At 35.7% G+C, this 25,960-nt stretch overlaps 1 protein-coding gene and 1 long non-coding RNA gene across 16 annotated transcripts; one reads left to right on the forward strand and one right to left on the reverse strand.

Moving 5' to 3' along the window:
- Positions 1-1,139: 1,139 nt before the first annotated feature.
- On the reverse strand, positions 1,140-23,862 carry LOC131022172 (myosin-12). Of its 3 annotated transcripts, none has more exons than XM_057951601.1 (40): positions 23,725-23,862; positions 23,510-23,638; positions 22,867-23,010; positions 22,645-22,790; positions 22,415-22,571; positions 22,257-22,315; positions 21,994-22,153; positions 21,778-21,927; positions 21,559-21,695; positions 21,323-21,469; positions 20,787-20,888; positions 20,649-20,706; positions 20,471-20,572; positions 20,352-20,389; positions 20,098-20,224; positions 19,847-20,017; positions 19,621-19,752; positions 19,432-19,538; positions 19,224-19,284; positions 18,974-19,151; positions 18,674-18,879; positions 18,396-18,515; positions 18,227-18,325; positions 17,775-17,990; positions 17,295-17,434; positions 17,103-17,204; positions 16,741-16,858; positions 16,565-16,660; positions 16,402-16,461; positions 16,152-16,322; positions 15,930-16,079; positions 15,646-15,849; positions 15,430-15,576; positions 15,285-15,355; positions 15,094-15,193; positions 14,954-15,010; positions 14,816-14,872; positions 14,598-14,678; positions 14,423-14,505; positions 13,942-14,354 (listed from the first exon to the last, which is right to left on the reverse strand). In XM_057951601.1, exons 1-40 carry the CDS (start codon positions 23,725-23,727, stop codon positions 14,228-14,230), a joined length of 4,713 nt encoding a protein of 1,570 aa, XP_057807584.1. In that variant the 5' UTR covers positions 23,728-23,862; the 3' UTR covers positions 13,942-14,227. The 3 variants fall into 3 exon arrangements, with proteins under 3 accessions (XP_057807585.1, XP_057807584.1, XP_057807583.1); XM_057951600.1 differs by having other exon boundaries at positions 15,930-16,085; XM_057951602.1 differs by lacking the exons at positions 13,942-14,354; positions 14,423-14,505; positions 14,598-14,678; ... (1 more) ...; positions 14,954-15,010; positions 15,094-15,193 and adding an exon at positions 1,140-1,506 and having other exon boundaries at positions 15,930-16,085.
- Positions 16,650-24,509, forward strand: LOC131022173 (uncharacterized). Of its 13 annotated transcripts, none has more exons than XR_009101166.1 (9): positions 16,788-16,941; positions 17,105-17,191; positions 17,315-17,458; positions 20,319-20,395; positions 21,378-21,584; positions 21,671-22,185; positions 22,516-22,576; positions 22,654-22,784; positions 23,584-24,509. It is a non-coding gene; the product is annotated as an uncharacterized LOC131022173 (long non-coding RNA). The 13 variants fall into 13 exon arrangements; XR_009101167.1 differs by having other exon boundaries at positions 21,674-22,185; XR_009101168.1 differs by having other exon boundaries at positions 16,650-16,941; positions 20,319-21,828; positions 21,934-22,185.
- The last annotated feature ends 1,451 nt before the right edge of the window (positions 24,510-25,960 follow it).

Genomic DNA, 25,960 nt, shown 5'->3' on the forward strand with positions numbered 1-25,960 from the left:
TTCATCCATCGACGGCCTCGTATCCAAGTAGCTTGAGCCTTTAGATTTTACAATACGAAAAAGTTACCAGTACTACTTTTCATTATAAGCGAACCCCATTTATTTGTGCAGCAAATACTAGAAACAATTTTTGCCTTGTCTTTCTTTATAAGTTTTCCCCCAATAATGTCATATTAGTTGGTGCAGTTTGAATATGTTATGCATGATGATGTAATTGACATGCAACAAATGATACGTACTAAAAAGGGGCTAGATTTAAATGGCTACGTTGTTCCATTGGTTGATTAAGAGGATTTCAATTTTCAAGCACTAAAATATATATATATGTTTATACAGATAATGCGAGTTCAAACTTGTCTGGATCACAATGGATAAAAAAGAATCAAAACAAAGAAAATAATGGTTTAATGAAAAGAAGGGGATTTACATTTCGAACACTCACACTCACACTTGCTCCCTCACCACTCACAGGGAAAAAAAGAATGTGTATTCATCATATCTATATGTTGAATCAAATCAAAATTGGAGGTATGCAGAATTATGATTCTGCTATCTGCAACAGAAAATGGAAGTCCGATCTCTGACGAAGAAGAGGTGGCGGATTCACATCTGATACATTCATATCCTGGAAAGACTATGATATCTCATCCATGAAAAAAGGTATGCTGCAATTTGAATAAATACGCGTTAGTGGTTGTTGTTTCTTGAGTTTTATGCTTTAAACTCTGAATACCTTGAATCCACATCGAGCAAGAATGTATTGTTTGGTGTACTAATCGAATCTTCTACTGTCAGAGCTTTCATCTTTGCAATTACCTTAAATTCAAATGATTGCGAGTTTTATATAAAGTTAAATTCTGAAAAATAGATCTAACTAATGCATATATGAACCAAAGAAGAGCTTTTACCTCTGTAGATAATCCTTTGGTTCCATATTTATCATCCCAAAACATGGTTTTGATTCTATATATTTGTGCAATGCCCAATACCTGATCAAATCAATGAAAGCAAAGAATGAAGAATAGATCGATGTTATTACTAAGGTGTATGATGGATTTTCCCTCCGAGAATAAATCAAATCATTTCACGTTTTTGAGTAAGGAAACGAAATACAACATAAGGTCAAGTTTACCGGACAGAGTTCACTTGTGATCTCATCCCAGGATTTGTGAGTTTTCTGATGCAGGACCTACAAAAGGTAAATGATGCATCACTTGATCAGTTATGGTTCTTTTAAAATTTAATGCAAGCTGAACTAGATTAGTTATACCAGAAATGTTATAGCTTGTCTTATGTGTTGGAGTTCGTCCCATGAGGATCCAGCATACTGCATAAAGATGAAAATATCTAAGAAATTTGACCTTTCTAGAATCATCTAATAAGTATTTATGTGAATAATCATTTATCTCAGCCGTTGCTTTTACACACCAGTTTTCCAGTTCTTGTAAACCGGCCTTAACATATTCACTGTTGCTAAATGAACAGCATTCACGACGTAGCAGTAAGCTGACAATAGAAGCAGATAAGGCAAAAAGCAGTATTAGAATTGTTGTCGTAGTGCAAATTTAGAAGTAGGAATGATTTCTTACCTATTGAAAAACTGAACATTTTATGAATGAGAATATTTGGCTGAAAATCTTCCTTGTGATGGTTGGTGCAACCTAAACAAAGATTCTTTAGTCATTATTAATATGTTTTACAAAAATCCATTTAAGGAATAACAAGCTTCCACTTACATAATTTTAGGACAGTCATGGTATGATCAAAGCATTGGATGATATTTTGCCAGTGTATGCTTGAGCTCTGTTGTTTCATGATATGTGAATGGATGGTTTTAAAGGGCCCTTTTACCGGTCTGATCCTTGCAGCTCTTGGTGTCTGTTTTTACCAAATTCCAATTTATAAAAGACATGTGTGTATAATCTTTCAGAATTGACAAGTACTTACTTGTATACACAAATTAAGAAATGGACTGATCTCTTTCTTCAAGCCATCACGAATCATCCCATATTTTTTCTCAACACATGCTGTCAGATGTTGCTTAAACAACAAAGCTGGATATTTTGCCTCAATCCTTGATTTCTTGATCGGGTTGTCCTCCATCCCGTTGTAACCACTAGATAGTCCCATGATCATTGAAGATGACCGCACCTGACAATGGAATGCTAGATGTGAAATAGCTGCATGACAACATTATTATGCAGAAGACTGATTAGCCATCAACATTTACCTATGCCATTCTACCAAAAAGTGAGATGGGTGAACTTCTGTTTTTTCTTGAAGCTGTTGCAGATGTATTGTTTGCCTTGATTGTTCTTTGCAAAAGAAACAAAAGAGTCGAAATTGTTGACAGCCAGTACGCCAGATTCTTGGTGTTGTCCTGGTTCTGCACATAAAACTAGTATTAGTTATATGTTGAACATTTATAGTGTTTATGCTTTTGTTCTGTTACCTCAATTGACGATTGGATTGCATGAATAATCCTATCAAATATATTAGTTTTATCTGCTTCGATTGATCTCCACTGTATGAGTGTTCTGTACACGATGCAGGCAACAACTGGCCTATTTTGATCAAAGCGATTGTCTTCTAAAAGACATTTGATCTGTGCATCATGATTTTCATGATAAATCACATACAAATTCCCATTATTCGTAGAAATATATTTTTCCCATGATTTTAAGGAGTGGTGGTTTTAAATAACTGGTTGGGATTGCCTCCAATTGGACTGATTCTGCCACTGGTTGTTGCTATTGTTGCCCCTCCACTTGAGTTGATTCTCGATCTTTGTGGCCATGTGAACCATCTCCTCCAACTCAACGTAGTGCTGCAACTCCACCTTATCTCGAATATCCCAATGCAAACCAGCTAAGAATCTTGCCATGGTCGCCTCACGGTCCTCCATTACGTTGGCTGAAATCATGACAACATCCATCTCCTTATAATACTCATCCACACTCCTACTCTCTTGCTTCAAATTCTGCAACTTGTGGAAAAGCTCTCGGTAGTAATGATTAGGCACAAAACGCTTCCTCATCACAGCCTTCATCTCATGCCAAGTCTGAATAGGTGGTTCACCGTTTCTCCTCCTACTCGTCACCATCTGATCCCACCAAACAAGTGCATAATCTGAAAACTCTATTGCCGCCAACTTTACCTTCTTGAGCTCTGAATAGTTATGGCAGTCAAACAGTAGCTCCACCTTTCTCTCACATTCAAGATACAATTCTGGATAGTTTTTCCCTTGGAATGAGGGAATGTTCATCTTAATGTTGCCCAGATTGTTATTTTGTCCATTCCTGCCACCATCTCAATGCCAGTTCCCCTCGTCCTCTTCTTCATATTCTTCGTCATACTCCTCATACTGACGATGTTGGAATCGTCCTCCTCTACCACCTCGGCCTTCTCTACCGCCTCGGCCTCCTCGAGTGAAATTAGTCTCTCTGGACTGAGACTGCTCAATCTGATCGATCCCATCATACACCCCTCCCAATTCGGATCTCAGAATCTTTCCCAATTATGATCTCAATGCATCCATCATGAACTTCGCCTTTAGATCAGTGACATGTTGATTCTCCAAATTCGAACCCTGTTCATTTTTCTTTGACATATTGACACAGAAAACAAGAAACGGTTAGTAAAAATAAAATAGGAACCTCACCACCTCACAAGCACTCGTGTATATCACTAAAAAATGAATCACTCAATCAATGACTTTTTCCCTCTAATAGTCTCACCATTCTTGCCTTTTCCACTCAAATTCTCTCTCAAGGAATCAAATTCACTCAATCTACCACTTGAATTCAACACCAACAATAACAAACGAAATCACCAAACTGACTCAACGAGAGCACCCAACGAAACGTCCCGCAAGGTACCACACCAACAAACTGACTCTAAAGGCTCTATACTACCCAACGAAGACGAAAGACATGAAGAAACAAAAACTGAAAACTCAAAAACGTGCTGCACAGAAACTGTCTCAACACACTCTAAACTACCCAAGGAACACATAAAACACAACGAGATTTAATCGAAAGTCGAAAAAAGTGCACACAGAAACTATCCCAAAAGCCTCTATATGACCCAAGGAACTAAATGAACAAAATTGCAGAAGATGAATTTTCGGAAAAAACTCAAGAACGGAATGAAATTATTAAGTATGTGAAATTGGCGACCAGTTTGATTCGTCAATGGATTATGGATGTGTATGGGCGTGTATGACAAGTAATATGATCAAGAATAATTGTATGTTATAGCACTTTAAATTTCGGAAGACAATCTCGTAGGAACAAATATGACAGATATGGAAGATATATGGAATATGTGAAATACGGAACCCTAGATATGAACGGAAACACGAAAGATATATAGGATATATGAAATACAAAAACAGAAACAAACGACTGAACAGATGAAACCCTAGAACGCAGAAATATGGAAGAACGCGGAAACCCTAGAATTTCTACCCTTGATACGAAGACAGAAACAAAAATAAAACCTGGATACGAAATGCGGCTCTTGGTGCCAAATGATATGATCATTGCCGATCAATCAATCGAACACGCAAACGGAAGACTTTAAAAACGAATGAACGGATGGAAGAATCCCAAAACCTCTGAATCTAACCCACTGAATGATATAGGCGAATTAATTCCCTATACCCCAACGTGTTGTTGACGCAGCAACTCGGGGACGATGAATGACACCCGACGAGGGTTGATTTACTCACCGTTACGTCGATAGTTGAACTCGTTCTTGGAAAAATCAAGAAGAATTCGAAAACTCTCAAGAGAGAATAAAACTCACAAATTTGATAAAAGTAGGCTGATAATTTTCGTCCACAATGAAGCCTTTATATAGGCCAACAAAACTAAACCTAGCCTAATAAGGAAACAACTTTAAAACAAACCCTAATAAGCCAAACAAGGCCCTTACTCTTAAAAATTCGAAAATAAGAACCTAATAAACTATTGGGTTGCAAATTTGAAAATAACAAAGGCTGAAAATAAATAAATAAAAAGTCTTCATTCTTGAGCCCACTCGCACGTAATAAGATTAGTCAAACTTGGGCTCAATTTGCCAACTCCACAATCTCTGATTGGCTTCTTCATCAACTCTTGAGTCCACACTTCTTAGACTAAGGTCATCAAGCTCTCCTTGAACTTCTTGGCTCGAGCTCTTGTAACTGGACCAACAGGAACATGCACCGAGTCTTGCACTAACGAACCTTGGGTTGCATCAGTCCCGAACCTAAACAATGTAACCTATAGTAACTGACATGCACATGTAGAGTCTCTATTCTCTATTGTGAACTGATGTAATTACACACTGCAAAACCACATTGCTTTAGCATTATGAAGATTGCATCTTAGTATGACATAGGTAATGCAATGTGTGCTTCCTTTATGAGCTCTCCTGAAGATGTTATAGGTAAGACGTTGGAGAAACAAATGAACGAATTCAATACATTTTTATATCGAAAATCTAAACCATGGGTGTGGCTTTGATGTTTACTCTCTTTTGTCCGTATTCAAATAACACTCATTGCAATCAGGTTTTGAGCGAAGCCCATTAATCAATGATCCACTATTATTTATAAATTCCTTGACAAAGACAATGGTGTTGACGGTTAGGAATTTAATATTCTCTCAGCTTCCCATTTTAGTGAAGTGGATTCCTATGATCGATAACTGTTGATCTTTACATTGTAGCTACCGTCAATATACATCAAAATTCCCTCAATATTGTGTTAACACCAACGCGATGGTTTCTAAAATGTAGGTCAGAGTTCATTTCTAACACTTCTCAGGTCTCTACAAAAGTCGTTCCAAAATTTGTTTGGACGGATGTGTCAATATTCACCGTATATTCACTTTATCCTTCAACAGCAGGGGTCGGGATGCAATTTGCTTTAAACTCTTGTATTAGCAAATTGTGAATTATGCTTCCCACTTCTGTAGGTCTGAACCATTGCTCTCCGAACTTATGACAAATAACAATGCGCAAAGCAAATAATAAATAATACTGGGAGAATAATTGTGATGAACCACAAAGAAAAAGAAAATTAAAAAATGATATAGGCCTCATGCAACACATTATTAGATAATGGAAAAGTACCATATCCAAATCTTGCATCTGCAGACATTCAGGCGTTTCATCAATAAAACGTTCCATAAAGAAAAGAACAAAAAGACCACAGTCGTATCCATTTTGTTGTTGAGGCACCTGTTACACAAAAGAGAATGAGGCAGTTGTGTTAGTTAAATAAACAGGCCTAGGGACAGATACTGAGATAGCAAGGAGAAAGCTTAAGCCATGTGTTAGGTCCTGAGGGTCTCGAATAGGTGTATGGGGGGGGGGGGGGGAATACACCTATAGGCTATTTTTGCACAATCTACTGACCTCAATCAGAGGGATCTCAGTCAGAGATCAAAACGAAACTTTGCATGCAAACAAAGACTCCTGTTTTACTGAAATCAGTTTTGACCAACAGGGTTGACGACTGATACTGAAAGCTCTTCAGTAATGAGTTATCAGTTAAGTTGCTGGAACTTAACTGATGCAAGTAAGGGCTTCAGTCGTGTTTGCTAAGATAGAGATGATATCACTCTTCCTGACTATCAGAGGATAGTTCAGTCAGATCAATATCATACGCAGCGGAAATTAAACTTTGTTTTGTAATAGCCTCGGTGGAGCAGGTTGTTGGTTTAAGGTTTCTCTTTGCTGTTAGTCAGTGTTCAGTTTTATCAAATGAAATAGCACAAGTAAGAATATAAAACTGAAAGCTGTAAACAACACAGAGACTTTTACGTGGTTCGGAAAAACCCTTTCCTACATCCACGGTTGGTTGATCAGACCAACAATCCACTCCGCAAGTGCTTCACTGGTGCACTGCAAACCGTACCCATGTGCTTGCCTGGTGCACACAACAGTGAACTGAAGAAAAACCCTTCTTCAGCACCCACACTACCTCGCGTAGGATTTCCCTGCTAAGCACACCTCGTGCTCAGACTTTTCACTCAGAGTTCAGAGTACCTTCCTGAACTCCGAACCACTCAAACACTCTTATGGGGGGGAGGTTTGAACGAGTGCCAACTATACTTACAAAGAACAAGTTCTTTGAAGCAAGTTTGACCTTTGGCTTCCGGGTAAACAGATATATGCCTAGGGTCTAAGAGAATGTATGTAATCAGCAGTGACTGATTTTGGCTTTGGAATTCTCTTCTTCGATTCAAGCTTTGGGGCGGTTAAGCTTTAGGCTGATTAGCAATTTTGGTAGAGCTTCAGCTTATGTCGTTGAATCGGTGAATGTTGAAGTGATCCTCGAGCGCTATTTGTAGGAGAACTCTTGAATAGATCCGTTGGCGTAAATCGTCCTCAAGATTTCTTCCGTTGGAGAGCAATTCGAATTTGGGTTGAGGCTTCAATCTTCGAGGTTCCTTGTCTGTGTGGAAACGGCTCTCTTTGATGGACAGGAGATGTGACGTCTCTGAAAAGTAACCACCAGATAGGAATGACCTCTGCAGAGATAAGATATTCTGAGATCTCTGCATTTAATGCGGTTGTACTTGTGCGTACGTGGCTTCCTCTGAACGTTGGAAGATCAGTCCTAGGAGGAATGTTCAACTGATACTTGACTTTAGTATCAGTCCTTTGCGCGCATTAAATAATCAGTCTTCAACTGATTCTTCAACTGATACTTCAGTTGGTATCTGCAGTCTTCAGTCTTCAGTCTTCGTTCTTCAGTCTTCAGTCTTCGACACCGCAACTAAACTAGAAACGAACTCTAACACTTGAGTTCAAAAACGATTCTAGTCTATTACATATAAGTCCTATGAATTTTGGTATTATCAAAACAAGGGTTAGGATATTCCACAAGGTTTCCAACACCATGGTATGGTATCTTCCTGTTATAGAATAAGTCGCATTTTACTCTCTTATCAACATCTTTCGCTTAATAGCTTTTTTCACATAAGAATCAATATTAGGGGTGGATCGGTACGGTATGCCAAAAAAATTCTGTCATACCGTATACCATACTGTAAATTGTGGAATGAGAATTTTCATACCGTTGTCGTACCGTACTTTTTAGTATACCGAAGATCGGCATACCGAAAAGTTCGGTATGAACTTTTCTCATGTCGATGTCGTACCGATAGTGCGGTATACCATACCGAAAGGCGGTATACCATACCTTACGGTAATACCGAAATTATTGATATATCGTTTCATGCCTTACCATATATTTGTACATATTGAATATAAATAGCAAATAAAATTTGAAAGATATTCAAGTAACCCTTGGAATATGCAATTATTTTTACGAATATAAATCGAATCCAATAATATTCGCTTCAATTCGATTTGTTTACTTTACATCCCTAAAATTAACTTATTCTAAAATTATCGTTATAGTCTACATATATATAATATAACTATACAGCTCACACTTATATAGTTATATATTATAATTGACTATATATTGATATTCTAGTTTCATCAATAACCTAGTAGATCTTGTAATTATTGTTGAGTTTTATATTTACTCAATTTATTTACTTTTCAAAATTTACTTATGACTTATTATTATCTATTAGTTAATATTTTATATAACATGGATGTAACTTATTCTAGAGATATAATTATTCTAGAATTAGAATTATAGTATATAGACATATAAATATAGATATATATGTAGCTCATACTTGTATAGTTACATAATATACTTGTATACTTTTCAAAGTCCTTTAGTTAAATTAGCATGATGCAACTTATTTTATATTTATTCAATTTATTTACATATTTCTAATTATTAATAAATATATAGTTTATAAGTTGTCATTAATTTTTTAGTAATTATGAAAACAATATTTTTAATAACTTACCACTAATTAAATATATATATATATAATTTATTCTGACGGTATACAGGTTTTTTTGGTATATACTACCGGTATATACCGATGTTTCGGTATAACCGATACCAAGATATATACCGTGATATATACCGTAACACGGTATATATCGATTTTTCGGCATATACCGCGGTATCGGTATACCGCGGTATGAGAAAATTTAATACCGTTGCCGTACCGAAAATTTTGAAAATTTCGATATTTTTTCGGTACGGTATACCGATTTTTCAATATTTTGCTCCACCCCTAATCAATATGGTTATGAATTGCCTTAATAATTTGTAAAACACTCAGGTTTATAAATAAATACAGAGATGTAAAGATATTAAAAAACATAAGAAAATGATCAAACATCATATATAATGCAAAAAATCTTTAAAATGTTTTATTGGAAAGAACCATACCGTGTATCCTGCAATGCTGCAGGAATTGAGATTCTCCAAAGCAGACATATACATAATTTATTTCTAAGGAAGATGAACTTTACCTTAATTACTTTCTCTTCAATTCTTTGAGAGGGCATGTTCCAGATATTCTCTGCCGTGGGCAATTCAGGCTAGGGAAGGCAATCGGGTACGACGGGCATGGATAGTGACTATCCATACCCACACCCGCGAACTAAATGTATAGTAGATTTTAATTAACCACAAAACTATCAGTGGATATCAACTGCTATCCAAACCCGCCACCCGTAGATACCCGCTATCCGTCGGGTATCCGCCACCCACAATCCGTTGAATACCCGCCACCCACTATCCGTCGGATACCTGCCACCCGCTATCCAACGGATACTCGCGAATAGAATTTAAATATAAATTTATAACAAATTTAATACAAAAAAAAACACCACAAATTATATAGTTCAAATCCACATCTTTTATCCATGTTGAATTAGAGTTTAGGTAGTGCTTGGGCCTTAGGAATTAGGTTGTGTTTAGGCCTTTTTCATATTTGATATGTAGGCCCTAGAGCTGTCAAAATGGGCCGAAAGTGGCTCGGCCCGATGGGCCCGCCCGTAGTTTTGGCTGGGCTGAGCTAGGATTTTTTAGGCCCAAAAAAAATCGGGCCTATCTGGCCCGACCCATGCAGCCCGTCAGGCCACGCGGCCTGTGGGCCAAAAAGGGCCCGATCGGTTAGTTTATAGAAAATAAGCGTTTTTTTTCCAATATAATAACTAAAATAAGTCTAATCTTTATATATATAAAAAGCAAAGTAAATGTCAATAAATTTAATTTGAAGGGTAATTTTGGAATTGAATGAAAAATTTATAAGGCACGCACGATCAAGCAAATGCATGAAGTTCTAACCGTTTTTTTTTTCCCCATTCAATTTCCTTTTTAATGAGTGCTTCTTTAAATATGTACACATATTGAAAGCTTTCATTTTAAGAGTAACAGATTTTTTTCATTCAATTTCTTTGTTTAAATTTAAAACATATGCTTTCTTATCTTAATATTTTATTCTGAAAAAGCACATAATATGCTTCTTACTTAAAAAATTATAAAAATACTTAAAACAAGTTATGAACATTAAAAAAAACATTTCTATGCTATGACGTTATTTAATGTTTTTTCTATTTTCCTTTTTATTATTTGCTTCACTTTTTAATATCAGATTGTATTTATATAACATTTTCTCATTTTCTATTTATGAACATATGTAATCTATTTGTCTTTCTTTAACCTTTTTATAAAGAGTAAATGTGTTAATCTTACTATGTAATTTTAGTTTTAGCTATAAAGAGTAAATTACTAGATACAGTTCAATATAAATAAATAATATCTATACAAATATATATAGATATAGATATAGATATAGATATAATAATAATTTGTACACTATACAATAGGATCTGTAACTTTATTTTTTGATGCTCTGATGAAATGTTAGTTGCATGTGCATTCGCAATTACAAGTACTTCTATAATTTTTTATTTTATCTAATTATAACTAATTTAAAAATAAAAATATTAAATTGCCACATTGCAAAATGATGTTTGTTGAATTATCAAGATAATAATTATAAGTTAATATGTCAATAAAATTATTACAAATATATACATTTTCAAAACGGTGAAGATGGTGATTAGTTATCTAATAGTTAGCTTTTCAAAGAATGTGGAAATTTAGTAAAATCTATGTATATTAAAAGAGGAGTGGATGTAATTAAATTCAATTAGAAGGATATAATTGAAATTTATGAAAAAAAATTATAAATCAAATTACTTAAAATTGCCTACTACTCCTACATTACAATACAAAACCGACATTAATGTTTTGTTATTTAATTGTGTTTTTAAGGTAGTTTTCGGAAGAATGATAGTACATTATTATATCTCTAAACAAATAAATTTTAAAAGTTTATTTTGTTCTCAAGGGTTGTTTGTACATCTTTTCTCTTTTTTCTTTTCCTCTCTGAATAAAATCGTATTTTAATAATATCTTTAAACAAATTCAGCAAATATAATATTAACAATATTAATATAATTGAAATAATGTTAAATGTATAATTAAATGTCTTTTCATTTTTTTATATTTATTTTTCTGAAGATTCAACGTGTGTAAACTAATCTGTTAACCTTTTGTTTTCCTTATTTTGTCTTCTTATGATATTTTGATTATTATATTATGCATTAATATTTATTTAATGGAGTATATAAAATTTATTAATAGAAAAAATAACATTATTATCAAGAGATATCAAATCATATATTTATAGTTTATGTTACGAAGGGAATTAGAAAACAACCACATTATAAAGGATGTTGTAAACATGTATGTTGTCTATTAGTATTATTGTAAGTATATTAACGAAGTATATTATATGTCATATTTTTTATGAACGAAGTAAGTATATTATATGTGTAGTTCACAATCACCCGCACATCGTGCGGGAGATACATTAGGAGTAATAATTAGCCAATTATGATTTTTAAATCATCATTTAATTATATTTCCCTAATTTGCTAGTCTTAGACTCTTAGTCTACTAATCATTATAAAAATAGATTCTTTTCTAATTCAGCATCTTACGAACGTGATTAAGTTTTCAAACATTTTGGTGGTCCTTTTACTTTATTTCAACTTGAAAGGGAGTAATATTTTTGTATTATTATTTTGGTGGTTGTTATTTGTTTCATCGAATTTGTCTTCAATTTTTTTTCTTTAAATTTGATTTAATTTATTAATTTTTGGAAGTAAAAAAAATATATTTTTTATTAATTTATCAATTTTTTGGCCCGTTTTGGCCCGACCCGCCCAGTGGCCCTCATAGGGCTGGGCTGGGCTTCATTTTTCGAGGCCCGCTAAAATTTTGGGCCGGCCCAACCCGGCCCAAAAAATTGCCTAGGCCCGTTGGGTTGGGCCGGGCTGGCCCGATCCGCAAGGTTCGACAGCCCTAGTAGGCCCATATCTGAAATGTATGATCAAGCCCATATTTTTAGAATATTTTGTGAGTATTTCGCGGGTAAACGGGTTTCACGAGTATGGATAGTAAGTATCCAAACTCATACCCACAAACTAAATGGATAGTGAATTGTAACCAATGGGGATGAGCGAAATTACTTTGTGCCACTCAGTGAGCCTATTGCAACCAATGAGGAAAATGATTCTATGCAAAAGATTGAGCAGCCTCTTACAAAAAACCAAAAGATTGACGATAAGGCTGAACAAAATGATGATATGAAATGCCATGTCCCTCATGAGAAAATAGCTCAAAAGGCTGCTGAACTGAAACACTATATATGGTCGATCTTTCGTTGAGATGGAAGGGACTTTATTTTAGTTGAAGGTGTACTTAAGGCCCTTTTGGATGAATTTCCTACATAATATTGTCCGATAACAAAGGATGATCTTAGAGAAAAAGTCTCTAGATTCGCTGTGGAAAAGTATGAAGTAGATTCAGTTATGTTGGAAGATAACTTGTTTTACCCACTATGGACTTTAGGAGGTGGACTTTAATTTAAAATTTTGGTACAAGATGGTTTATACTATTTTAAGAAAAAAAAAAGCATAAAAAATGAAGATGTACTGTTAGGTTCGGAGGGTCTCAAATATGTGTATTGGGGGGGGGGGGGAATACACCTATAGGCTACTTTTGAAGATGAAACTTGAAACACAAACTGACTCAACCTTTTTAGTTAAAAGAATTTTATCAAAACAAGATTGACGACTGATACTGAATACTCTTCAGTAAAGAGTTATCAGTTAAGTCAAAGACTTTAACTGATACACGTAAAGCTTCAGTCGAGTTTGTTGAACGGAGAGATGTTATGAATCTTACTGGCTATCCGAAGATAAATCAGTTAGACTAATAACACATGCAGCGAAAAACTTTTGTTTCGAAATAGCCTCTGAGATTAAACACGTTATCAGAAATTAAGTTTCTCTTTGCACTTAATCAGTTTTCAGTTGGAGAAGATTTGTGCACAATTAAGAATGTAAAAACTGAAACCTGTAAACAACACAGAGATTTTTACGTGGTTCGAAAAATACTTCCTACATCCACGGTCAGTTGATCAGACCGACAACTTCATTGGGCATGTGCTTACGGGTGTACAACAAACCTGGACAACTAAAGATCCTATTATCTTATAACTTGTATTTAATTTTAAGAATATTCGTGTATCTTTTTAAAAATTAATTGATTAGATAAAATTTCAATAAAATATGTACCATGTGCATCGCACGGGTGAAATGCTAGTTCTTTACATCCCAAAAATGAAAAACAAAATAAAAATAAAGAGCACTCTGTCAAGTACAAACTAGAAATGACCTTCATCCATCGACGGCCCCGTATCCAAGTAGCTTGAGCCTTTAGATTTTACAATACGAAAAAGTTACCAGTACTACTTTTCATTATAAGCGAACCCCATTTATTTGTGCAGCAAATACTAGAAACAATTTTTGCCCTATCTTTCTTTATAAGTTTTCCCCCAATAATGCAATATTAGTTGGTGCAGTTTGAATATGCTATGCATGATGATGTAATTGACATGCAACAAATGATACGTACTCAAAAAGGGCTAGATTTAAATGGCTACGTTGTTCCATTGGTTGATTGAGAGGATTTCAATTTTCAAGCACTAAAATATATATCTGTTTATACAGATAATGCGAGTTCAAACTTGTCTGGATCACAATGCATAAAAAAGAATCAAAACAAAGAAAATAATGGTTGAATGAAAAGAAGGGGATTTACATTTTGAACACTCACACTCACACTCGCTCCCTCACCACTCACAGGGAAAAAAAGAATGTGTATTCATCATATCTATATGCTGAATCAAATCAAAATTGGAGGTATGCAAAATTATGATTCTGCTATCTGCAACAGAAAATGGAAGTCCGATCTCTGACGAAGAAGAGGTGGCGGATTCACATCTGATACATTCATATCCTGGAAGGACTGTGATATCTCATCCATGGAAAAAGGTATGCTGCAATTTGAATAAATACGCGTTAGTGGCTATTGTTTCTTGAGTTTTATGCTTTAAACTCTTAATACCTTGAATCCACATCGAGCAAGAATGTATTGTTTGGTGTACTAATCGAATCTTCTACTGTCAGAGCTTTCATCTTTGCAATTACCTTAAATTCAAATGATTGCGAGTTTTATATAAAGTTAAATTCTGAAAAATAGATCTAACTAATGCATCTATGAACCAAAGAAGAGCTTTTACCTCTATAGATAATCCTTGGGTTCCATATTTATCATCCCAAAACATGGTTCCGATTCTATATATTTGTGCGATGCTCAATACCTGATCAAATCAATGATAGCAAAGAATGTGATCGATGTTATGACTAAGGTGTATGATGGATTTCCCCTCCGTGAAGAAATCAAATCATTTCACGGTTTTAAGTAAGGAAACGAAATACAGCATAAGGTCAAGTTTACCGGACAGAGTTCACTTGTGATCTCATCCAAGGATTTGTGAGTTTTCTGATGCAGGACCTGCAAAAGGTAAAGGATGCATCACTTGATCACTTATGGTTCTTTTAAAATTTAATGCAAGCTGAACTAGATTAGTTATACCAGAAATGCTATAGCTTGTCTTATGTGTTGAAGTTCGTCCCACGAGGATCCAGCATACTGCATAAAGATGGAAAATATGTAAGAAATTTGACCTTTCTAGAATCATCTAATAATAAGTATTTATGTGAATAATCATTTACCTCAGCCGTTGCTTTTACACACCAGTTTTCCAGTTCTTGTAAACCGGCCTTAACATATTCACCGTTGCTAAATGAACAGCATTCACGACGTAGCAGTAAGCTGACAATAGAAGCAGATAGGGCAAAAAGCAGTATTAGGACATTAAAATTGTTGCCATAGTGCAAATTTAGAAGTAGGAATGATTTCTTACCTATTGAAAAGCTGAACATTTATGAATGAGAATACTTGGCTGAAAATCTTCTTTGTGATGGTTGGTGCAACCTAAACAAAGATTCTTTTGTCATTATTAATATGTTTTAAAAAATCCATTTAAGGAATAACAAGCTTCCACTTACATAATTTTCGGACAGTATTCTCATGGTATGATCAAAGCATTGGATGATATTTTGCCAGTGTATGCTAGAGCTCTGTTGTTTCATGATATGTGAATGGATGGTTTTAGAGGGCCCTTTTACCGGTCTGATCCTCGCAGCTCTTGGTGCCTGTTTTTACCAAATTCCAATTTATAAAAGACATGTGTGTATAATCTTTCAGAATTGACAAGTACTTACTTGTATACACAAATTAAGAAATGAACTGATCTCTTTCTTCAAGCCATCACGAATCATCCCATATATTTTCTCAACACATGCTGTCAGATGTTGCTTAAACAACAAAGCCGGATATTTTGCCTCAATCCTTGATTTCTTGATCGGGTTGCCCTCCATCCCGCTGTAACCACTTGATAGTCCCATGATCATAGAAGATGACCGCACCTGGCAATGGAATGCTAAATGTGAAATAGCTGCATGACAACATTATTATGCAGACGACTGATTAGCCATCAACATTTTACCTGTGCCATTCTACCAAAAAGCGAGATGGGTGAACTTCTGTTTCTTCTTGAAGCTGCTGCTGATGTATTGCTTGCTTTGATCGTTCTTTGCAGAAGAAACAAAAGAGTCGAAGTTGTTGACAGCCAGTACGCCAGATTCTTGGTGCTGTCCTGGTTCTGCTCATAAAACTAGTATTAGTTATATGTTGAACATTTATAGTGTTTATGCTCTCGTTCTGTTACCTCAATTGATGATTGGATTGCATGAATAATCCTATCAAATATATTAGTTTTATCTGCTTCGAAGGATCTCCACTGTATGAGTATTCTGTACACAATGCAGGCAGCAACTGGCCTATTCTTATCAAAGCGGTTGTCTTCTAGAAGACATTTGATCAGTGCGTCATGATTTTCCTGATAAATCACATACAAATTCCCATTATTCATAGCAACATATTTTTCCCATGATTTTAAGGAGTGTTGGTTTTACTACCTGCTGCCTATCTGTCAAGGATCTCTGTTTAGAGAGAAGAGGGGGAATAGCCTCTGAATCCTACATAAGAATTGCACTTATTTACTGACACCATTAACAGAAAACCAATTTGTATGTTTTTTTTTTGAGGAACTAAGTTGTGTATGTAGTTGTTGAACGGAACCTTTATCACTTCATTTATCTGCTGCTCTACTTCTGTTGTCAGTTGGTGTACCATTGTGTCCCCGCCATTATGGTTCTCGTATCCATTATCCAAATTCTGCGTTTTTAAAATAGCCACCAGTTAATTAAATTGAAAATTCAGTAATTTGTACAAACAAGTGAAACCTACTACTGTACCTTTACTGATGATGATATAACTTGATCATCATCACAACTCTGTATTTGTTGCACAACAACTTTTTGACTGTGGAGCAACGTGTTCTCCGACTCCAAAACTTTAATCTTCTCCCTCAGTCTGACATAAAACAATTTCAAATATCTGCAGTGATTGCTTTCAAGAAACATCATCTATGTGCCCAGCTATGTGAAGTGCTTCAGGTATGTTTTATTGTCAACTAGTTCTTTGATTATCTATTAATGATACCTAGTAATCTGTAGTTATTTTGTATTAACTGAAATTTGCATAGGGTTTTATCAAGTTTTTGTAGGAACGGAAGTACCAAGTGTACGCTCAGAGTGTCTCTTTTCTATATTCTTACAGTTCCATTTCCTCAGTGAAGTCTTCCTTAGCTGATGCAGCCAAAGCCTGCTGACGTAGCACCTGATTCTCAGACTCGAGATTAGATAGGTTTGATTCTAATCTGAAGAGATGTAAGACGGATATAGTCATATCAGAGTCAAGAATTTCGATAAGGCTACATGTACATATGCTTAATAGTAATACCAAATACCTTTCAATGCTCTCTTGCAGTTGTGAAGTTTTCATTTGTGCCTCTTCTGCTTCTTTAAGTCTAGCATGGCTTTCTAGTTCCACCTTTGAATAAGCCTGCTCAAACTCTTCTACCTTCTTCTTCAATTCAGTAATCACTTCCTGCAAATATGCACTCGGAATTAGGTCAGCTTCCCTACCCTACAGGCTATACATATGACATTTGCTAGTTTCTAATGTTGGTAATGAAATTATTCGGAATGTGCCTTGAGTGATCTTTTGGAATAGTGAGTGGTAGAGTTTTTTGTTAATTATGTACCTTATAGCACTGTTTCGCTAAATAAAGTCTTTATCATACTTAACTATTGTAGTAATAGTAAACAATCAAATTTCAATATTATTTAATTTTTACCAACTGCATTTGAATTGTGACTGTTTCTAGTTTCTAGATGAAAATGCTATCGTTGTATGAATGAAGTGTACTATAGTTGTTTGATGATACCTCGAGTTCGTGGTTTTGATTTGTCAGTAGCTCCACCTTCGTGTTGTCAACAACTGGTACCTCTTTGATGACTGGCGGGGCTTGTTCGATTGCTATCTTGGCAGCTTCTCTTTCATGAATGATTGCAGCTTGAGCTTCATGAAGCTGTGTTTGCATATCCTGTAAAACATTCTGCAATTTTGCTATTTCCTGCCCCTTGGCTTCTTCAATATCCATCTGCAAGATGATTAATTTTTATTATGACGTATAATTGAAGGATGCATATCACCACAGATAAATTATCTAATACTTAGACAATAACTCTAACATCTGATATATTTGTTTGGTTTTAGAAATAACTGAACAATAGAATTAGTGGCTGCTTGTATAAATTATTTGCAAATTCGTTCTTGCTGCTGCCTGCTGTGAAATTTGATTATTACTTAAATTGGGAGGGTGAATTTGCAGCGTACTCGTAGGTGTTTCTCAATGTCTAATCTCCATGTTAGCTCATCAACACGCTTTTCCAGCTTGTCCTTTGCTTCCTTGAGTGCTCCTGTGTCTCTTGCTTCCTGTTTAAGGAAAATATTAGCCTTTAACATCTGTATTTATTAGCAGTAAGACTGTGGAAGTAATACTAACCATTCTTAACTTCCGAAGCTCCTTCCTCGCTATTCTAGCTCGCCACAGGCATTGAAGTGAAATGTTGGCCTTCTTGAGCCGTTTATAGGCAGAAAGGGCGTAGAAACTTCTCCATTGTGTCTGCACAAAGACACAGATAAATTTAATATCTAGGTCGATGGTTTTGTATTGTGGAAGCACAAAGACAATGAATTTAATCAATTATTCCAATCAAGAAATACAGACCAGTATCATAGTCTCCTATCTGCCTTACTTTCTTCTTTTTCAAATAATATTACCTGAATGATTGTTGCTCCTTTGTTTTGTCTTCTGCGTCTGAACTCATTCCGTGCTGCCATTGCTCGTAAGCCAGTTTGAATTATTACCGCTGCCTCCTGCAATTTGGTGTATGAATTTCTTGCTGCAAGAGTACGTGCATGTTTCTGTATTCGGATTGAAGCAGCTTCTCTCCTCATGTGTTCATAAAGCTTGCACGCAATTCGTGCTGTGGGAAGCATAAAAAAGTTTTGTTATGAGCCTTTGGCAATCATTTATTGTCAGTGAATTGCCTGAAAACTTGCTTGTGACATGTCTAATACCTCTCCAAAGTTTCTGGACATTTATGGACGCCTTCCGTAGAATAATAAACTCTTTTCTTGTAAGGTGAGTTCGGATTTGCCTCTGAATGCGCTTGACGGCATGAGCCAGAACTTCTGCTCTTCTAGCATCTAATTCAGCCATCTGCCCTGCTCTCAGAAATACCTTGCTTTTCCCAATCTGAGGTGCAAGAAATGACAATGCTAAATTGCTAGCAGTAATTAAAGTTTTTTAGATTTAAATATTTCTTACCTGATAGCCTTTTAAGCCCATCCTGTCACATATTGCAATACATGCTGATTTCTCATCTGACCTGCAATGCAGAAACTGTTAGATATAAACATAACTATGTCCTAGGTTCTCATTGTCGAAGGCAAACTTGTGATCTCACGTGCATACATGGGATTCACACGGGATACTAAATTAGGCTAAATCTGGTGGAGTAGGATAGCTTACTCACCCATCCACAACATCTGGGGCTAGCATTCCAAACCGGTCTATAAACTCATCGAATGTTCTTTTTGTCGGATACCCTGCACAGCTTATTCTTATGGCCTCTAGTACACCCTGCCAGAGTGTCATCAAATGTTATACCCGTCTCGGAAATTAAAAATATAACGTGACTATCAGAGATGAGTTAGCGACTTACTCCGCATCTTAACTGGTTCAAGACATTATAGTTCTCAAATATCCCAGGTTTCAGAACTGTATTTGGCTTCACACATCTGATGTAATGTGGCTCTGTTGTGCTCAGGGTTTCCATTAATGATTGTAATTGTTGCTGCAAATTTTTCATGATTTATATGATGAGAAATGTGAGAGGAATATGACTTTAATTGATGAATTGCCAGTACAGTTTGCTGATTTTCACCTACTTTGAAGCGGGTACCGATGGAGGAAAACTTGGATTGCTTTGATGTTTCATCAGGCAATGAAGGGAAAAGATTTGCAACAAATGAGCAACTAGAATCATTCAAAAGATTTTGATGTTCTGCAATAACATAATCCTTATTTTTGTCGAGAAATTGATCTGCTTGATAGGTTACCTGTTCAGACAGAAGAGAACAATAAGAAAATTCTATATTCACTAAACCTGATGAATGTCTGTGTCTTTATCCTTACATACATCACCGGCATAATGATTTATGGTGAAGTCGGTTCTAGCAAGCTTCGGCTTGCTGAAGCGTTTGTGCGCTTTATAAGTCTGGTACATCTTCTGTGCAAAGGTTTCATGGGTTGATTTCGGAAACATGCTGCAAGAGTGGGAAATTCTGTTATATCCTACTTTTCATTTTTCCTTTTTTTCAAAGCAAGAGATGTTTTATTTATTTTTCGTTGATTGTTCAGATGATCAGTAGATGGCAGGCTGGAGCAGCTTACCAGGCTTCATCAAGAAGAGCAATTATTCCTCCTGGTTTCTGCAGGTAAATAAATATTCAAATACTGTTGTTAACATTATGAATATAATTAGATTAGCATGCATCCTCACACAAACAAACCTTTTCAAGAAGATCTAGAACATCTTGATTGTCAACGAACTCAACATAACTCCAGTCAATTTCCTCCTTTGTATACTCCTCTTGTTCCATCTTGAAAACATGCTGTAATATGTTTGTCCAATGAATCAACATATGTCCAGTATATATGGTGCCGATATTAAGCTGAACTACATTGTACCTGATTGAAATGCTGTTGCAACTTCTCGTTCGTTAGGTTGATACACAACTGCTCAAAACTGCAATATGCAGGGTGCAGACAAGTTAGTCTTGAGGCACAAACACCTCTGTTATGTCCAAAGAAAAAGGCAGTAAATACCTGTTGATCTTGAAACTCTCGAACCCATAAATATCTAGGACTCCAATTATGCTTTTAGCATTCGGGTCTTGACCAATCGAATTGTTTATCTTGTCCACAATCCTGTCATAATAGTAGGAAAGAAGTGGCAGTTATGCATAATTTTTCTTTATTCGCTACAGCATAGTACTTCATTTCAATCAAATTTTTGTATTCTGAAACTTTTGATCAGATCAAATGAAAAATACTGTTTCATCCATTCAGTTGCTTGATATTTTTTTCAGTCACTCTTATTTTGTTGATGCAAAACCTCAAATTGATAGCAAGTTTCTAAAATGCCTCCTTATCTCTTTACCCCATGTAGCTCATCTATAAGACTGTATTGTTACAATTTCTGTAAGTAGTAATTACAGTGCCCATAAGAATCAGGAATATAGTATTCGTACTGGAATCGAATCATATTTCTTTGTGCTATGCTTCTCATAATCATGAGAAAAACCTCTGCTAGTCATAACATTTCATAGGGATGAGTATCATGACTTGGTGAATTCACTCACCAATCAAACAATCTGGAATATATTGTCTTTGCAAAAGCATCCCTGCTTGTGACAGCTGCAGCTGGATCGAGTGGTTTTGTGATGCTCCCATCGGGGGTAACAATGACGCGCTTGCAAAGAGAGTCCTCCAGTGCCTTCTCACTGCACCTGTATAGATGCATTTCAAACAACATTCAAGAACTTCATAAAGCTCAAATGTTGTTGTATCAAGTGCCAAAACTGAAGAGATCTCTTACTGGAGCAGCTCAGCTGCCGTCTGAAGGTGATAGAGTGACTTATCATTTTTCAGCTTAGATGAATCTACTTCACTCCCCTTGACAAACTCAATATTCCCCAAATGGAGTATAGCAGCTACTACGCGGAATATAGCTTCCTGCTCAAGGACAGATGATAAAAAGGTGTCAATGATTTGAGGCTGCTTGCACGATCCTCCATTCTCCAGTCAAGAGACATACCTGCTCGTCCTGGCTGATTCCAACAATGTCCATGGCATTTCTGGTTTCCAGGTATTCTCTGGCATCGTCTACATTTGCCACCTCATAGCAATTACTTTGATTTAGATAGTGAAATGATCTTGGATCTCCAAGCTTGTACCTCTTCACTTCCTGCAGTTAAATGGTACTTTAGGCACGGCGGTTCATACAAATTCACTTCATGAAAATACACATCACCTCTGGAGGCGCTGCGCAAAGCATGTAAAAGCAATGGTAGTTCCTCTCCGGATCAGAGACTTGGCAAACACGCGATCTTTCTAGGAGATAAGTCCGAACTGCAGCTCCGGAGATCTTCCCATGCTTATCGAATTGGATTTCTACAAATTTACCGAAACGACTGGTACCACCACTCAGTCAAGTGAACTTCTTGTAAGCCCAAAACATAACAACTCAATGAAAGGTTGAAATTTGAACTTGAAACATTTTTTGCATTCATTTACCTGGAATTGTTATTTTTAACAGTTTTTGCATTGCCAAATGCTTCCAAAACTGGATTTGACTGAAAGCAATGAAAAAATAGAATTGTAAAATTGCTGTTAAATCTTGGAATAAAAAATGCTATCAATGCCTAAGGATAGAGATATCTCAATCTTCTCACCTCCAAAACCTGTTGCTCAACTGTTCTTCCTTCTGTGCCAGACCTCCCTCCCATGAATGCTAGATATCTCATTAGCATTTTCGTTGTCTCCGTTTTTCCAGCTCCACTCTCTCCGCTCACCAAGATAGACTGGCTTCCATGTTCATTAATTATTGACCTGAGGTATAAAGAGATTAACTTGTGAGTGACTATGCAGCTGGTTTAACCTAACATGATGCATCACAATGAACCTGTAGCAGGTATCTGCAACGGCAAAGAGATGCGGACTCAGCTCTCCGAAAGCAGCTCCTTTGTACTGCTGCATCATATGGATATCATACAGATGTGGCAACCTCCGGAAAGGATTCACAGCTATCAAAATGTTCCCTGTGTAAGTCTGCACAATTGTTATCAGAATCTTTTCTCTGTTTTCTTTAGCATTCTGTTAATCAAATTGGGTGGACAGAACTTACATATATCTCATTGAGAGAAAAGCGACATGCGAGGTTGTATAAGACCCCCGGCTCGTGGAGGTAAGCTAACTTGGTCATATCATCAACCCCGGCCGGGGGCGCTTCAGTATCTTTTGGATATATGCTTGAAATAGCTGCAACTATCTGAAATCATGAATTATTTCTCTCAAATGTTTAGATTGGAAATATATTCCTACACCTATGAATTGGCTAGGACTCTAACAACCTTCTAAATTCCAAACTACTAAACAGCATTTCTTGAAGGTGATGACTGCTGGTATGCTTTATTACCATGGAATTTGGCACCCATCAACCCTTTCTCAATTGCCCTTTTACTACTATGCCTATTTCTTTGGCCATATCCACAAGCTAAATAAATAAAGATTTCATGACTCCATTAACCAAATACTTTGTAACATCGTAAACTTGTTACTATAACAGATATAAATACATGTGTTTTTTTTTTTTAGAAATTCTATAAAACATGAACATGTAATACTACACTCACCTCTCACATTCTAATATTCTATTAATACAAACTAAATCAATAAAATATTATCATTGTCTTGGTTGCATGGTTGCAAAACTGAATCCTGGTAACAAGTGGATTGAAATTGAATTAGGGATGTGGAGATGGACTCACAGTCTTGGCATCTGTAGTAAGTATAGTTGCATCCAATCCTTTAATCTCTAACACTTGTCCATCGATCCACGCAGCTTCAGGATCTTCAGCCCAAACATGCGATCCAACAATGATGTTTACCGGACTACCCTGAAGTGAAGAAGACAAACAAGATCATTACTTCCACTCATCACAAAACTGCAGATGCATGTATCATCGCAAATCAACTGATTTACCATTTCTGGTGAAGGCTATCTGAGCATTGAACACAAAATGAGTAAGTTTCTGCTAGAGAGAGAGAGAGAGAGAGAGAGAGAGAGAGAGTATTTGAAGGAATGTTGAAATGAAAAGGAGCAGAGCAAGGTAGGAAAAGGAATGTCGCAAGGCACTCGAAAAGTAGGGTAATGAAGGAAGGTGGTGAAAATTGCAACAACAAAAAAGCAAAAGGCGAAAAATTGCAGCCTACATTCTGTCAACTCCGATTTTCTAGGTCCACGTCGGATGCTGACATGGCACCCGAAAAGTACTGATCCTGTGATTCGCGCGTGAATTCTGTAGTTGAAACCGGCCAATGGGAACAAGATGAGGTGATCAATGGCAATTTGCAATCCCAAAATGCATGAATGATTGCAGCATGCCATGGTGATTAGCTGTGGGCTTGCAATGTAAAATGTCACATTGTTGCTAATTATGATGTGCAGCAGGCAAAAGTAGGTGCTAGTAATCTTTCAATGGGGCAACCAATATTTTTTTATATTGCCTTTTTCTTTAAAATGCTTGGCCCCTTAACTTTCTCTTTAATCAAGGGTTTAACAAGATTAAAGATGAATTTGTGTGTGTGTTTGTCTAGCGGGTGGAAGGTTAATGCTCAAGACCTGAGGTCCTGAGTTCGAGTTAGGATGTGATAAGCGATCGAAGAATAAACTTCTTTTCTATTAATTTTCATTTTATTGTATTCCAATGTATAATTATGTAATGTGATTAAATTAAATAGTCCAACAAGCTCATACTCTTGTTTTTAGCCCCTATTTGACTTGATCGACAATGTTTTGAATATGATGTGAATCTGTCATATATTGACCGATCTTTTATATCAAGTATCGTTTTTTATTAATATATACACGTTTCAAATAATGGAGTATCACTCATTTCAACATTTCTCGTATTACCAATTATGCCATTGTTTCTTTCTAAAAAAAAAATATGTCATTGTTTGGATAATAACACAGGTTGTTATATATCTACAATTTCAAATGTAAAGAGTACTTGGTTATTGAAGCTAAACTAGCTAAATATCACTTACATCTCATAGTGAAAATACTTTTCGACGTTATGTTTGATAAGTTGCTAACTTGATGAGTTCATTCTTTTAGGAGGTGGTTTTAAATGATAAGGCGTGATTATAATATAATTCAATTTAATCAAGTGTTTGACTTGCATGATTCGATCCATAATGAATAATTCGACTCACCCTCTAATCAATCTAATTGAATGATTATTTTTTACCCTAAAATGGGGTTGATTGTTTAACCATCTTAGATGATTAAAAGAAATGGAAAATCTATAGGAGTCACATGGGAATTCTCGTTGTAAAGTCTTTTTTTTTTTTTTTGAAACCTAGTTGTAAAGATTTGATCAAACATAGAATTGTAGGGTGCACTATTTTAAAATGAACAAAGAAGGAGGCTTTTTTATGAGACTGGAACACCTGGAAAGCCATAGCCAGTGGGCCCTCCCTACCCCAAAATTCTCTGACAAAATCCACCAACATACCATTTTCTTAATGTTTATGGTACATATGTATTTCTAATTTAATTTGTGATGTAGTAATGGTTAATTGAATTCCCTTGCTTTATTTAGGGTCGGCGGAATATTGGGCCTTCTTATTGAAATCTTGATCATTGCTTCTTGTGGATGTCCATTCACATGGAAATGAAAGCCACTTTTGTGGGACCTTCTTCAATGTTTAGACATGAAAATCGATTTGATGTGAAATCGGTTTCACAGTGACACTATTTCAACATATAAATAATAATATTTTATTATTTTAAATTGTTATTTGTATGTTGAAGTAATGTCATTGTAAAACCGATTTCACCATGAAATCGGTTTCACAGGAGACCACCTGATGTTTAAACCTTGTCTAAGTTCGCTTCTTTGGTTTTATTTAGAGTTAATGGTTGTTTTTACCCATTATTAAAGATAAAAAAAATAAAAAATACTCACTATAAAAACTATCCATTTTGAGCTCAAAATGATAAAATTGCCCTTACTTAATTCACAAAATTTGCTGAAATCTCGAACTTTGCTCGACATGCTCGACATAATCGAGCATGTCGAGCATTAGTGGTAGAAACTTAATATAGTTATTGCTGATTATAGCATAGAAATATAAATTATAGTAAGTAATTAATAACTTTACATCCTAAAAAAAAGTAAATAATTTTAAGTTAAATCACTTATTTGATTTTA

This window comes from Salvia miltiorrhiza, chromosome 4 (genome assembly GCF_028751815.1).
Source record: "Salvia miltiorrhiza cultivar Shanhuang (shh) chromosome 4, IMPLAD_Smil_shh, whole genome shotgun sequence".
NCBI classification, from domain to species: Eukaryota; Viridiplantae; Streptophyta; class Magnoliopsida; order Lamiales; family Lamiaceae; genus Salvia; species Salvia miltiorrhiza.